Source organism: Erythrolamprus reginae, chromosome 2 (genome assembly GCF_031021105.1).
Source record: "Erythrolamprus reginae isolate rEryReg1 chromosome 2, rEryReg1.hap1, whole genome shotgun sequence".
Lineage (NCBI taxonomy): Eukaryota > Metazoa > Chordata > Lepidosauria > Squamata > Dipsadidae > Erythrolamprus > Erythrolamprus reginae.
The window spans coordinates 12,607,294-12,623,449 of record NC_091951.1 but is presented as its reverse complement, the minus strand read 5'-3'; the positions used below and the strand labels follow the sequence as shown (position 1 = coordinate 12,623,449).

The 16,156-nt window shown below is 43.5% G+C and overlaps 1 protein-coding gene across 1 annotated transcript; it reads right to left on the bottom strand.

Annotated features, from left to right (window-relative positions):
• Positions 1-3,630: 3,630 nt before the first annotated feature.
• On the bottom strand, positions 3,631-14,943 carry LOC139159751 (major histocompatibility complex class I-related gene protein-like). The gene is made up of 6 exons (XM_070737124.1): positions 14,392-14,943; positions 13,548-13,646; positions 13,040-13,072; positions 10,894-10,926; positions 8,347-8,380; positions 3,631-4,479 (listed from the first exon to the last, which is right to left on the bottom strand). The coding sequence occupies exons 1-5, from the start codon at positions 14,654-14,656 to the stop codon at positions 8,361-8,363; spliced, it is 450 nt and encodes a 149-aa protein (XP_070593225.1). The 5' UTR covers positions 14,657-14,943; the 3' UTR covers positions 3,631-4,479; positions 8,347-8,360.
• Between the last annotated feature and the right edge of the window lie 1,213 nt (positions 14,944-16,156).

The following is a 16,156-nucleotide window of genomic DNA, read 5'->3' as shown; positions in this document are numbered from 1 at the left end:
AACTGAAGAAGCAAAACCAGCTCTGAGTTTCCTGTGCAAAGGTTTGCTCAGTTAAACAGTAGATTCCCATCCCTCACCACTTAGGTGTTTGTGGTGTTCAATTGTAAAGCTTCTTTTTTTTATGGGAACAGTCCAATTGTCCAGCAAACACCTGCAGTAGTGACCTTGGCATTTTGCAAGTTTTTTCCGTCTGCGGACAGCGTCTTGGCACCCCATTTCCTCCCTACATATTCCAGCCCTGTCCCCTTTTCATTGGCAAATTGAATAGCAATAGAAGCTAGAAGGCAATAAAGCAATTCACTCTTGACACAGTTGTCAAATGTGGAGGGGGGTGGTCCAGGAAGAGGGCAAAGAAGACTTTCACACAATTATTATTTTCTTCAGTTGTTTTTTGTCCTAATACCGAGCCCCCCAGAAAACAGATGCACACCACCGGTTTTCAATAGTAAAGAATTTACTATTTATAAGAATTTATAAGAGTTTCCGGAGAGGGGCGGCATACAAATCTAATAAATTATTATTATTATTATTATTATTATTATTATTATTATTATTATTATTATTATTTTTATTATTTTTATTTTTATTTACAGTTTAGGTTTCTTCAAATTAAATCTACAGTCTTTCAAACGGTTTCCCGAAATGATTTAACGAGTCTAATCAGCTGGCTACAGTCCCCAGTAGTAGATAAGTACAAGAATAATTATCCAACTGGAAATAATATTCAGAAGCAGAGACTCCAAGAGTCTCCAAGAGCTTGAATTCTGGAGATATTCAAAAAGCTGAAATAATCATACTTGAACTCACTGCCTCCTGGTTCCTAGCCTGGTACAAGTAGCCCTCAGCTTATCACCAGAATTAAGCCCAACGTTTATATTGTTAAGTGAAATATGTCAGGTATGCCCTGTTTATTTGTCAAATTTTCTGTTATCATATAATTGCCAATTAACTGTGCAATAATCGCTTAAAATGCATCAACTATTTTAGTGACAAAAATCTCAGAATGCACAAGGCTTGTAATAGTTTCATCGAAGTTTACATTAAAGTCATAAAACCAACACAAGGAGAAAAGCCACCTTTATCCCCCACAAGCATAATGAAAATTAACAATTTATAAATCTCTCTTAAAATAGAACCAAAAAAACTCTTCCTATTCCTATCCTGCTCCTCACCCCATTCTCTATAAACCCGTCTTCTAAAACCTTATCTTTACCCTCCAATCTCTAGCCATGAAGACTAATCAGGAAAAGCCCATTAAGGGTTTAATAAAACCTTATATTTTTTTATGTGTGTAATTTTTTTTATTTTTCTCCACTTTTAAACAGTGCAATATCATATACCTTCAATCTTCAATACAATACAAAGAATTTACATTTATATTCGGTATTTATCATCCAACAATATGCTGCCTCCTTTACTTTTATCACCTGGAAAACTTTCATATAAACGTTTTCAGTATCATTATACAAACTTACAATACTATTTACTATTACATTTCATCTATTTGCTTTCACTTATCTATTAAATTTTATTACATTTAGACCAAAGTGGTTATTTTCAATTGTCATACATCCTTATTTATCTCTTAAAAATTTCTTTACCCTTATCATATACTAATTGCCCTTCAAATAGAAAAGTTAATCTTAAATATTATTTATTTATTTATTTATTTGATTGATTTGATTTGATTTGATTTGTATGCCGCCCCTTTCCGTGGACTCGGGGCGATATTATTTATCCATACTTTATCATCAAAATCTTACAAGATATTATCATAACCGTATCATTCTCAAGGAAAGAAAGGAAACAAAATTATATCAATGAAATCTACTTATTTACTATCATTACATATGAACACCATCGGTTTAAAAAACCCTTATCCAGTTCTTAATGGAAATATAGTATTCAGTTATCAATCCGCCTAATCAGTATGAATTTTTTATCTAAAAACCTTTAATAAAATAATCCCATCTCATCTATCATTTTGTCTATTTCTCACAATGTTTCATTATGTTAGCCAATTCTAATTGTGCTTTCACTGCCAGCCCAATATCATCTTGCCTACTCTATTTATGTTTTTTCACTGTATACCCAGTGTAAACATCTTCCCTAATCTATTTGTATTTCTTTCACTGCTAACCCAGTGTAATCATCTTCCCTAATCTATTTGTACAGTGATCTCTCGGTTAGCGCGGGGGTTACGTTCCAAGACCTCCCGCGCTAACCGATTTCCGCATTATACTGGATGCGGAAGTAAAAACCACCATCTGCGCATGTGCGCCATTTTTTTCATGGCCGCACATGCGCAGATGGTGGAGTTTGCGTGTGGGCGGCGGGGAAGACCAAGGGAAGATTCCTTCAGCCGCCCAACAGCTGATCTGCTCCGCAGCGCGGAAGCAGCGAGGAGCCGAAGATGGGGTAAAGGCAAAGGGGAAACCCCATCTTCAGCTCCTCGCTGCTGCCGCGCTGCGGAGCGGATCAGGTGTTGGGCGGCTGAAGGAACCTTCCCTTGGTCTTCCCGCCAGATCACTTGCCGCTTGCCGCTTGCCAGTCCACGCCCCCCTGGATGAGCGGCCCCGCATGGCCCCAGCGCCGGACTCCGAACGCCGAAACCGGAAGGGGCGAGGTGGGGGAGAACGGGAGGCTCAGCATTCCGTCAGTCGCAGCGCTGGCTGTCAACTTTTCTTTTTAGCACTGGGGAGGCAAGTCAGCTCCTGCCCAGTTTTAAAAAGAAAAGTTGACAGCCAGCGATTGTTCCGCTGCCGCCAGCATGGCCTGGCTGGCAGCGGAAGATGTAACGGAGCCCACGGGGGATTCGCCTTCCTCCCACCCGCAGCCGAGACTGATCGTGGGCTCCTTCGCAACCTCGGAGAGCTTCCAGGGCATGAAAGCTCACGAAAACCAGGAAGCTCTCCGAGGTTGCGAAGGAGCCCACGATCAGTCGGCTGCGGGCGGGAGGAAAGCGAATGCCACGGGGCTGGGCTCGGCTCCCCCCTCGGCTCCCCCCCTTACCAGCCCCGCCGCGGAAGGCTCCATTCTGTTCCCTGCCGGCCCGATTGAGCGGCCGGCGGTCTCCATTCAGGGAACAGACGTCCACCCCCTCCTCGGAGTCCCCGGCACCCAGCGTCCCCACGCCGCCTCCACCTCCCGGTAATGCGCCCGACCTCTGCCTCTCTCTTTCTCTCTCATATACCACGCCGGCAACAGGGAGAGAAAGAGAGAGAGAACTAGCATGGACTTATTTTTTATTTTTTAATATTTTATTTTTTTAATTAATATTTTTTGAAAAACCGCGTTGCAGCGTTTCGCGCTAATCGAGAACGCGCAAATCGAGGGATCACTGTATTTCTTTCACTGCTAACCCAGTGTAATCATCTTCCCTAATCTATCTTCCCTGATCTATTTTTATTTTTTCACTGTATCTTTTCTTACTCCATTTATTCCATAAACCTTTATGAATAATAAACCTTTAAAATATTCTGTAATTCCCAATAGTATTTAATTCATCATCCTCTTCTTTTCCCTTCCATTCTTCCCATTGAAGTATTATATATCATAAATTCCTCTAAAAAAACAATTATCCTGCTCAATTTATAGATTTTTAAATCTTGATGATATTCAGCCTGTGTATTTCTTTTTTTTAACTCTTCCTTCCATTGTATTTCCCAATTGCACAACAACCTTTTATAAGAGCCATATAGTTTCAAGTAGACATTAATCGTAAATTCACCTACCATTTTATTTGTTTGTTTGTTTATATTTATCTATCTATCTATTTATTTTATTTTATTTATTTTATTATTTCTTACTTAAATTTATAGGCCATCTTTCTCCCAATGGATCCAGGGCGGTGTACAAAGATAAAACAAAATACAAAATTTAAAACCCAAGTAATAAAAAACATACATCCATCACTCATGGCATCAGTCATTCATTACTACTGGCCAGAGCAGAGTGTTCTCATCAATGGCCACAGGACTTCCAGTAAAGCTATGTTATTAAAGCCTTTTGAAAGGCCAGGAGGGTGGGGGCAGTGCAAATCTCTGGGGGGAGCTGGTTCCAGAGGACCGGAGCAGCCACAGAGAAGGCCCTTCCCTGCGGTCCTGCCAGCCAGTACTGCTTGGCTGACAGGACCTGGAGAAGGCCACTTCTGTGGAATCTAATTGGTCGCTGGGACATGTGGGGTAGAAGACAGTCCTGTAAATAATGTGGTCCTAATCCATGTAGGGCTATTAGAAACTATTATCTACAAAATCCAAACAAAATATTTTGATCCCAATTAGTAACACATAATATATTCTTTTCTCCTCTGCTCCTCAATCATAATAAAAAAGGGTTACGGATTCAATGATAAAAACAATGATGAAAGACCCCAAATCTATCCTGGTTCCACCATGCAGAAAGGGTCTCTTAAGAGTCCGGCCTGATTCAGAAGGCAGATCCATCTTCATTTCTCTCTCTTTATTCTGGGAGTGTCCTCTGCAAAGAGGAGGGAGAAAGTAGTCAAGAGTTAGTTGGTTCAAGGATGTTACGTATTGAGGTTTGACTAAGTGTAAACTGTTGACCCCCAGGTCCGCTCTCCGAAACGGGAAAACCAAGATCGCTGATTGTTTGAACCAGTCGGCAACCCTCTATTTAAAGAGAGAACGTCCCAGGTGGTTCCTTTGCTGGATCTATGACTTCTACAATAAAGAGTTGTTAGTTACTACTGTCTCCAAGTCTCTTCAGTACCAGAACTTAACATTGGTGACGAAGTTGGGAAACTGAAGAGACCTCCATTCAGCACCGAAGATCCAACCTGGCAGGAAACATGATGATGGCTATTTCTACGCATCAAATTCAAATTGCCTAGCAAGCCTTGTCAGCCTTCCACACGCCAACTTCATTCAACCCAGCCAAAGAGAACTAGGGGTCCTACATGACTCGTTTCAGATGCTTCCTAGAGACAAATGAGTCTTCGGAGAGGGGCGGCATACAAATCTAATAAATTATTATTATTATTATTATTATTATAGGGTGTTTACTGAAAACAGTAAGCGAGCCTTGTTCCCTGTTCTGCCTGACTGGGCTCAGGCAATTCGTAACAGCCCAAAGAAAAGAAATCAAACACACATGTGCTCTTCTAACCAGCAAACTTGTATTAAACAAACAAAAAAGGATTAACCAAACCAGTCCTTAGTGTCAGGAAATAATGATAGTGCAAGGCGTAATTCAGCCAAATACAAAACACAGGAAAAAGCAAACAAAGACAACCTGCATGGAGCAGAAACGTTTCAGGAGTCCTTTGAATCTTTAGAGCAAACAGCAAGTCCCAGAGGTTTCACCTCCCACGTGCCTGAAAAGGCTGGGTTGAAATCCAAAGGAACAGAAACTTCAGAGCAGGAACCACAAAGTAACACAGATAAACAGCCACAGTTTGCCTTGTGCCTCTGTTCCCTTTTATATCTTTAGCCCTCATTAAGGGAACCACACCCAGCCCTCAGTATAAGAACCACACCCAGCCCAGGTGCTACTATGATCACCTGTAATATTCCTTCAATTGAGCCCTCCTTTGCATGGCTCTTCGGCTACGCATGTCTGCAGAGGAATCCAAGGAAGAGAGACTGTCTGAGGGACTGCCTGCCAAATCCCCTGGGCAGTCTGCTGGGTCCTGCGTGCTGTCTGCCAACTCCTCTGAACCAGTGGCCTCATCCTCATGGCTGTCTGCCACGTCTTCCTGGCTGTCAGCCAGGCTTTCGCACTCACTTTGTGCCGCATCTCTCCCATCTGTGGGAGCAACGGCTGGCCCAAGCCCAAACACAACAGTTCCTTAGCCATTGTAGTTGTGAGGTCTTTGACACAGCTGAGTCACTAGGTGAGCCAATGAGGGTGGAAACAATTCCCTGGCAAACGCTTCAGAATGTGTTACAAATGGATTATGCACCGGTTCCATCCAAAGTAGTTCGTCAGCACGAATTCTGTCAGCGGTTGCAACGCAATGGGAGGAATCTAAACCAATATCGACCAACGCTAAGGAAAGCACCCATACATTGGGATTTCTGTGAACTAGATGATGTATTGCAACATCAACTTATCTGCAGGGGTCAAGATATCCGACTACAACAGAGGGTCCTGGCAAAGACTAACATTTTAATGCAAATGGCATTAGACGAGCCGCCGAGTCATCGATTAAAGCTGCAGAGTCGCTACACCGCTGGAGTGCATCAACCCCAAAGAAGCAGACTTCTGAAGTCTATGAAAACCGGTGCCGTGATGACCCCAACAACAGTGACAAAAGCTAAAGCCATGCTTCAGCTGGGGTGAAGGCCATCTGAGAAACTCTTGCCAGTTCAGAGGTGCCATCTGCTGCCATTGCAACAAGATGGGCCATATTGCCAGGGCCTGTAGAGTGGTGTTGCAGTTGTGTTATTGCAGGAAGCGGCAGCAAGAACCAAAGCGAGACAGGGAAAGGCTGCAACCAAGAGCTAAATACCGCCTGTCGCACCAAACTGATCAAAGCCACATTGGCCAGGCAGGCACTCAGAATAACCAGAAATTGGTCATCACAGTGCTTGTAGAAGGGTCTCCTTCCGAAATGGAGATAACACACTGGCTCGTCTATCTCCATAATGTCCTAGACTAATGTGAAAAGAGCCATATCGTGCCTCCACCAGAAACAACTGCAAGTTCAACCGCTGCACATCAATGACTACCAAAGGAACAAGATTCCTGTGATGGCCTATGGGACACTCAATGTCAGATTTGGCCGCCATGAAACAAGCTTTCCACTGTTATCCGTGACCGCCTGTCAAGCCTGCTTGGCCTAGACTGGTTCAGTGCCTTGGATGGGGGGAACTGAGATCAGCACAGCAACTATGACAACCTTCTCCATGAATTCCAAGATGTGTTCAACCAATGGCTCAGCACGTATGTGGGCACTCCAATCTCATTTGTATTTTCTTTGTATTTATTAGATTTGTATGCCGCCCCTCTCCAAAGACTCGGGGCCGCTAACAACAATATAAGAAGACAATTTAAACAAATCTATTATTAAAACAATCTAATTTAGTATAGACTAGTGATGGCGAACCTTTTTTGAGTCGGGTGTCAAAAGGGTGTATGCACGCACGATCTCATGCACTTATAATGCACCCATAATGCAATCCCCCCGCATATGCACACAATCCCCCTGCACTAACCTCCCCTGCGCATGCGCACAGGCTTCACTGAAGCCTCTGTACTTCTGGTAGGCCCGTTAGGCCATTTTTTGCCATCCCCAGGCTTCAGGAAAGCCACTTGAACCCTGGGGACAATGAAAAATGGCTCAATGGGAAGTTCAAAAATGTTTCTGAACTTTCAGTTGGCCCGTTGGGCCATATTTCGCCATCCCCCGGCTTCAGGAAGCTTTCCTGAATCCCGGGAAGAGCGAAAATGACCAAAAAGAAGGTTGAAAATCAACTGGCCAGTATGTGCATGCTGACATAGGCAATGCCTCCTCTACCCTCAGATATGACTCTGTGTCACCTGTGGCAGGCGTGTCATAGGTTCACCATCACTGGTCTAGACCCGAAGATAGTCCCTATTAATTTGTAATTTATTTATTTTGTCAAACAATTATAGGGTGATGATTTGTACAAATTAAACATTAGATAAGTAATGATAAAAAGTAACAAAAGAAGACAATCGGACAGGGACGGTAGGCACAGTGGTGCGCTTATGCACGCCCCTTGGCTAAAACATTGCAGAGTTTCCTTCATACTTAAACCTAAGATTGACTTATTGTCCTAAGATGAACTTATTAGTCAAGGAATACTTGAGCTTGTCAATTATTCCAAGTGGGAAATACCAATAGTCAGACCGTTAAAAAGCGATGGGTCAATCGGAATCTGTGCTGACTATAAATGCATATTAAATAAGGCTCTCCTACAGAGCGTGTACCCAGTGTCAGTAGCTCAGCATTTATTGCACACTTTGGGTCCAGACACCGTTTTTACAAAGTTAGATTTTGCTCAGGCGTATCAGCAACTACCAGTCAACGGCAAGATTTAAAGAGAGAGCTTCCTGGCTGGTTCCTTTGCTGGATCTATGACTTCTACATAAAGAGCTGTTAGTTACTACTGTCTCCAAGTCTCTTCAGTGCCAGAACTTAACAAAGACAGTCACAGAGCCTGAGAGATAGAACAGGATAAAAGCATTGGGGCAGGAAGACCCCACCCCTTTCCCCCAAATTGCTTCCCTTCCCGTGTTTGAGATGAACAGGAGACAGAAGAGGAATTTCCAAAGTACCTTCACCCTCTCTTAGTCCTTGGACTCCAAAGCCCTCCCTTCCTCCCTCTCACCCCATATGGGCCCCACCAGTCAACTCACCTGCAAGGGGGCTGCTAAATGTACTCGTTGCTCCCTGCATTGGAGAGAAAGACACAGAATGAATCAATATCTTGTCCTGTGAGGAGGACAAATCTCTCTCTTCACCATTAAACCTCTTCAGCTTCACAAACTTCTCAGAGGCCATAAAGTAAGTATGTAAGTGAGTGAGTGAGTGAGTGAGTGAGTAATCTATCTATCTATCTATCTATCTATCTATCTATCTATCTATCTATCTATCTATCTATCTATCTATCTATCTATCTATCTTCCACCCCAAATATCTTATAACGGTGACTCTAGGCAGCTCACAGTAAAATTAAATATATTGCCATGTAGAATATTTAAAACAATAAATAAAGATCATACTGCCATTGCTCTGACAACAAGATCATGTCCAGTGTGTTTGATCATGGTCTCAAGTTTGGACATCTGGGAGACCCACAGATACCATGGAGGCCACGAACTCCTGGGCTGCTTCTGAGGCCAAACACAGGGATGGCAGATTGAAGTCTCCTAGGACCATAATCCTGGGCAACTCCATGCCAACCCTGAGATGGTCACCAACAATTGAGGCAGGGAGTTGGCCATGCAGCAGGGAGGCTGGTACAGTAGCAACAAGCCCATCATGTCAACCCAGAGTCAGAAACAGGGAGTGACCACCATAAATGTGGGGTGGGAGCATCCTGAGTGCCAGAAGAGATTCTCAAAGGACTGTTATAACCCCACCAATTCTGCCTGGCCTATTGACTGGGGTCAAACCCTAAACCTAGCTGAGCACATCTCTGAGGGAATCTCACCACCACCACCATTTCCAGAGTCAGGCAGGTCTCAGCTATGCCACCAGAAGTGTCTCTAATCACCAGGGATCATGGCATCGCTACTGGTTTCCCTATTTCCTTTTTTTTTAAAAAAATGTACCGGTACTGTATTTATTTATGTATTTTCATCAAGCATATATTAAAAAGAGATACAAGTATAAACATGAGTCCATGGAGAGGGGTGGCATATAAGTCCAATTAATAATAAATAAATAAATAAATAAATAAATAAATAAATAAATAAATAAATAAATAAATAAATAAATAAATAAATAAATATGTGTTAGCACCAAATCCCCCAGAAATCAAATGCAGACCATCTGGATTAAATAATAAAGGAATTTACTATATACAAGGAGTATATTTACAAATAACAGACTTTTGGAGAAAGCAAAAGTCTATAAATGTCTTTGCCGAAAAGGAGCAGGGAGGATATTGCATCTGGCAAGAGTCCCAGAAAAGAGATAACACAGATAATAATTAGCAGTAATTAATCAAAAGCAAAACCACACAGGAATAATCTTGAAGAATGGAATTATTCTTGAAGCCAAAACTGTTCTTTTAAATGCAAGACAATGATCCCGAAACTAGAAGCCAGAATAATCAGTTGTTCTGTGCAACGAGGCAGAGGTTTCCTTACTCTTAAATACCCTGAGGGCATGACCCATTACCCAGCATTACTACACACGAGTGACTCTTCTCTTAGCCAACCATTCAAGTCTTTTATATGCTCTTCGCACTTTAGCATCTAAAAAAGGCTCCTCCTTTTCTCAAGTCACTCAAGACAGGAAATGCAGGCTCATTCCAGACAGGAAGTGTAGCAGGCCCTGACTGTTGTTCTGACCATGACCTCTCATCTCCATCACTGTCCATGTCAGGTGCCAGAAACACAGGACATGTGGGCCACGCCTCCCTAGTCTCTGCGTCCTCTGAGTCCATGATTATTTGTGCAGGACGTGAGTGAACCACAATAATTATCAATACATGAAATGGATACAAATAAAAGGGAATATTAGGACAGAGATGGTAGGCAGGTTGGTGTGCTTAAACACCTCTTAGGAATGGGGGGAGGAGACAGTCTAAGGTTAAAGTTTTGGGGAAGAAACACATAGTCAGGTAGTTCTTTCCAGGCATTGACAATTCTGTTATTGAAATCGTATTTTCTGCAATTGAGTTTGGAGCAGTTTACCATCGTTTGTATCTATTATGTGCTTTTATATTGTTTTGGTTGAAGCTGAAGTATTCATTGAGAGGAAGGACATTGAAGCAGATGATTTTATGTACTACTCTTAGGTTGGAATCGAAGACGGCAAAGTTCTAATTTCCCCTCTGTGAACTGAGGCTCCTTTTCTCCAATGGGGGTCAAGACTCCACCATGCAGATTCTTGGCTGCCTCTCCTGCCTGAATTCAACAGGGAGAGTTTCCCTTCTCCGCTGCAGAATGAACCAGTACAAGGAGAGAGGATTTTGTGGCATCCAGACGGCTTTCACGCCTAAGGCAGAACTTATGGTCTCACCTGGCGTTCTCATCACTAAGGCAAAGTGGCTCCAATTATTCTTATTATTCCACCAGAACCAGACTCAGATGGAACCCAGAGAGTATGAATTGGGGGGGAGCTTTAAAATGTGGGGGGAGGTCTTTCCCTCCTTTCATTCCCCCATCCCCCCAAAGTCTTGCAAAGAGACAGAATGGCTGAGGCAGCAGCAGTAGTCGCTCCCTCCCACTTACCCTGGTCTGAACTGCTGGATCCTTTGTCACTTGCTGGAAAAGAAGGAAAGAAAAAGAGGGCGAGAAAGTCTCTCTCTTGGTTATAGGTGGAGAAGCTCAGCTCTTTCCGACCCCAGCCCCCTCCCTCCCTCCCTTTCCCTCTCCCTCCCTTTCTCTCTCTCACACACAATCAAAGACTCACAAATACATGGAGAGAGTTTAAACCAAACTTCCTGGACTAAAAGGCATCAGAAATAATTCTTAAAATTTATATAATAATAATAATTTATTAGATTTGTATGCCGTCCCTCTCCGAAGACTCGGGGCGGCTCACAACAATAATAAAAAACAATATTATAGCGAAACAAATCTAATATTAAAAAAGAAGCATATAAAACCCTATCATATTTAAAAACCAAACAACACATACATACCAAACATAAAATATAAAAAGCCTGGAGGAAAGGTGTCTCAACTCCCTCATACCTGGCGGTATAGGTGGGTCTTGAGTAGTTTACGAAAGACAAGGAGGGTGGGGGCAGTTCCAATCTCCGGGGGGAGTTGATTCCAAAGGGCTGGGGCCGCCACAGAGAAGGCTCTTGCCCCGGGGCCTGCCAAACGATATTGTTTAGTCGACGGGACCCGGAGCAGGCCAACTCTATGGGACCTTATTGGTCGCTGGGATTCGTGCGGTAGCAGGCGGTTCCGGAGGTACTCTGGTCCAAAGCCATGTAGGGCTTTAAAGGTCATAACCAACACTTTGAATTGTGACCGGAAACTGATAGGCAGCCAATGCAAGTCACGGAGTGTTGTAGAAACGTGGGCGAATCTGGGAAGCCCCACGATGGATCTTGCAGCCACGTTCTGCACGATCTGAAGTTTCCGAACACTTTTCAAAGGTAGCCCCATGTAGAGAGCGTTGCAATAATTGAACCTCGAAGTGATGAGGGCATGAGCGACTGTGAGCAATGACTCTCTGTCCAAATAGGGCCGCAACTGGTGCACTAGGCGAACCTGGGCAAACGCCCTCCTCGCCACAGCCGAAAGATGATGTGTGCATCACCCAAAGCCAGAAGGCAGAGCCAACTTAAAACAGATGGGTCCAAAGTTTCTTTTTTCAACTAGTTCATACTTAAGCAGCCTTGTGGCGGGAGACCATGAGGAAATCCAGCTGGCATCCCCCTAAAGCTCCAAATGACCTCTTTTGATCCCTAATTTTATGGAGCTTCTGATCTCTTTTGGCCAAACCTTTCCTTTCTGCCTATATGGGAAACAGCATTTTTTTTAGTCAGAGTGACTTTCCACCAACTGGATCAAGTTTCCTTCTCCCAAATCTTTCTCTTTGAGGGTTCCTCGTCCCAGATGTTTCTCCTTGGGGGCTCCACTTCCAAGAACAGCCTGGCTGTAATGAAAAGGGGGTGCGCGCACACACACACACACTCCTCAAGTGATGGTGTCCCTGGTCTGTTGTGGTTGGCTCACGGCCAGATCCTCTGGTCACTGAAGACCTGTTTGGCTTACAGAGGAGTTAGACAGTGAGGAGAAAGGAGACGTGGAAAGGGAAGGTGCCAGAGAGGCAGAGGTTCCTGCAGAGCCTATAGAATCTCCAGTTAGAGTCTGAATGTCAGGGTGCGTAGAATGATGGGGTGCCTGAAGCAGCTGCGCAGACGCAGATGGAGATTCTAAAGCACATCTGTCAGCAATTAAGAGAGCTGTAGCAGGCTTAAAAAGTGAAGGGCTTGCGAAAGGCTGTGTGGGAATTATCGTTCGGAATTTGACAGAAACAGAGATAGGAATTCTCAACTCATTTTGGATTCTGTAGACATTGAAGCTTCGTTATTTTGCATTTACTTTGGAGAACATTGGACTTCTGAAACTCAGCCAACTGAGTAATTGGCTGAAGCAAGCTTGAGAGACTTTTGTTGTCGGCTTGAGTCATTAACCCTGACCTTTGGATCGTAAACCAACATTCTTTGCAGTCATTGTGGCTCTAAGCCAATTTTGTACAGAAAGAGAACTTTGACTTTCGCAAGCCTTTGTGTGTGTGTGTGTGTGTGTGTGTGTGTGTGTTTGTACACTGCTTTGTTGTGTGGCCAGCTGGTCAGGCAGAACATGGTCCTTGCTCTAAGTTGGAGATTATATTGAAAGAGGGGAAAAAATCACTCACTTGATGCTGCTTTGTAGACATCCTGACGTCTCTCTGCAAGGACAAAAATCAGTGAAAGCTCATAAGAATCCACCAGAGATCATCCAAACTCTCCCTCTTTAGGTGGAAGAACCCCAGGAGATATTTCACAGTCACCTTGTTCCATCAATAAAGACAGAAAGATCTTCAAAATACCAAATGTATCTCCTGATTTGCCCCAAATCAGCAGCTGGGAGGGGAGGAAGGTCCCCATGGAAATCCTTCTCTGCTGCTCTTTGATCAAAGCCTTGAGAGGGACAGAGGAACTGGGAGGCCTCTTCCCAACTCAGAAGAACCTCAGACTGCCTGAATCTCAGACTCAGCTGAACCGAGACTGGAGTCCCAGCAAGAGGCTGAGATCTCAGAGGCTCCCCAAGAGGGCTGGGACAACAGGGCAGAAGGAGGCCCAGAAGGAGCTCCCTAAAGGGAAAGACTTGGGGGGAATCTCCCCATCTTCTTTCCATCATCCCCCCCCCAAAAGGATACTTACTGATAAACACCATGATCCCAACAATCACACACACCAGGAGCAGAGCAGCCACAACAAAGCTAATGATGAGCCCCAGGTTGGATTTTGAATCAGTGGATTCTGAATTGGGGGAAAGAGCAATTAAATTTGAATACTTCTTGTATCGTGGTAACAATTATCAATAAAAAATTGAATTTTGCAAGTTTAGAAATTTAGTGTATGTTAGGTCTGAGCATATGCAGAATTCTTTGAGAGAGGGCTTTTTTCCTTGGGCTTTATGCTGAGCCTCGGGAACTCACATATGATATCTTAAAACAATGTGCATTATCTTTCTTAGAGCAGCAACTTTAAATCAGGAAACCCTGTTAGTCTCTGATGGGGAAAAAAACTCAGAATTGGGAGCCTCTTTTCTGACTCCTGATGCATCAGTCCAGCCACTCTCTGCATTTCCTGAAGTCAGTTAAAGTTCATCAATTTTAATCAAAATTTGCCTTCAGAAAAGGGGCTACCAGACTCCTCCTGATTCTTCTACTTTAGGAATTGTAAACAAAAGCAAATCTATTTCTGGTCCTCAGTGTAACTGCTGCTTTTCTGCTGGGGGGAAGAACCAGGGAAGGCCTAAGAGGGGATCTAAGGGCATTTCATCAGGATCGGCCAAGTATTGTGATGGGATTCTGTAGTTTCCATAACCTGAAGTCAGTTCTATGGTCTGGTCCCTGCAGCTTCACCAACCTCAATCACTGGAAAAACCAATGGATTAAAGCTCAGGTATGTTCACATCTGGACACACCTGGGGTCAGATTTCTCTCCCACCCCCCTCCAGGCTGCCAAAGAGCCCGGCCTTTCCCTCCCTGCAGCCTCTCACCCTTCAGCTCCAAGTCCAGAGGATCCTGCAGGCCGTCGTGCTCCACGTGGCACCGATAGCGGCCCCTCTCTTTGGGGTCGATCTGGATGCTGATCCAGTAGTGGTAGGTCCCATCCGCGTTGGGGACCACAGACCCATGGAAGGTGTCCTGCAGCCAGACCTCCCCGTCCCTCGTCCAGGAGGCATCAATCTCCCTGGGGTGGAAACCATGGACCCGGCAGACGTGTGTCTCCATCCCATCCTCCACCTCCATCCTGCTGCTCATCGTCACCACTGGAGACTCTGTGGAAATATCGGAATTAACTCTGAGCCCCTCCAGAGACTGAAGGGTGGGTGAGAAAATCAGGGGAAATCAGAGGAGGTGTAGTTGCAATCTTCTACAAGAAATCACTCAACCTAAAGCAAATCCAAGTTAAGCAAGAACTTTACCTCCCTGAAACAATCATCTGTGAACTAACCTCAGACACCACTCTCTGCTTCCTCCTATGCTATAGAGCCCCTGACTACGACATCTCACATGCGAACAAATTAACCTCACTACCTCCTACCAACATCCCCTCATATTTCTTACTTACCACATATTAACTGGTCGCTAAATGAATGCACAACTGAACCCTTTCACTCAACCCTCTACAATGCTTTCACTAGTCTAGAGCTAGTGCAACTAGTTACTGAAAACAGTGCAACTAGTTAGTGCAACTAGTTACAGACTCCTCAACTGCCTAGACCACATCTTCTGCAACAGTTTACATTCAATTTATGGACTCCGAGTAAGAGAACCCCAACTTTTGCTCCAATGTACATCCTCTTATAAACAACCCCAAAGCAGAACAACCAATTTCAACTTTAAGAAGGCCAACTATGACAACATAGAATCTGACCTCTCATATCTTGATAGGAACAAAATATTTTCCGGCTGTATCACTGTAGATGACTATTACAATAAATTTCTGTTCGAGATCCAAAGAGTCATAAAATTACACATACCTCTAATATACACAAAAACCAAGAGAAATAAATTACCCATAAAAATAAGAAAGCTACAATCCGAAAAAAGATTACTTTGGCGTAAAAACAAAACAGCCTATATTGCAAACTTTAAAAACTGTTATAAAAATTTATATCATCAAATAAAGACTGAATGTACAACTATCATATCAAAACCTCCTACGCACGAAATCCACTTGTGCCTTCTATACCTTTGTAAACAACAAATTTAAAGACTCTAGATCCATCCCACCACTTATGGGACAAAATGACAAAGAGTATATTGATGAAACAATTAAAGCCAACCTCTTTAACAACTTCTTCAGCTCCGTCTTTGTGAACAGTAACGGCTCACGGCCAGCATTTCCTAGTCGCATCCCAACTAACTTCAATGATCTAACACAAATCGACTTTACTGAAGAAAACATTAAAAAATCACCGCACAACCTAAAACCATCTCTATCTATTGGACCTGAGGGACTATGTGCATACTTCTTTAAAAAACTCTCCTCAACTCTGGCTGAACCGCTAAGCATAATTTTCAAAATATCTTCTACAACTAGCTCCCTACCTAAACTCTGGTCACTAACCACAGTCATCCCTATCTTCAAAAAAGGTGATCCTACCAATGTTGAAAATTATAGACGCAATCTCCTTGACCTTTGCGTCACTTGCAAAGTCATGGGATCCATCATTAACCAATCCATTACACTCCACCTTGAAACAAATAATCTACTTTCCAACAAACAATTCGGTTTCAGAAAAAAATTATCCTGCA

Bases quoted from the DNA above. Each gene is read 5' to 3' on its own strand.
- LOC139159751 (XM_070737124.1), bottom strand. From the start codon at position 14,656: ATGAGCAGCAGGATGGAGGTGGAGGATGGGATGGAGACACACGTCTGC. The intron at 13,647-14,391 runs GTGAGAGGCTGC...CCCCCAATTCAG, and splicing joins TCTGGACTTGGAGCTGAAGG to AATCCACTGATTCAAAATCC. The intron at 13,073-13,547 runs GTAAGTATCCTT...TTGTCCTTGCAG, and splicing joins TGGGATCATGGTGTTTATCA to AGAGACGTCAGGATGTCTAC.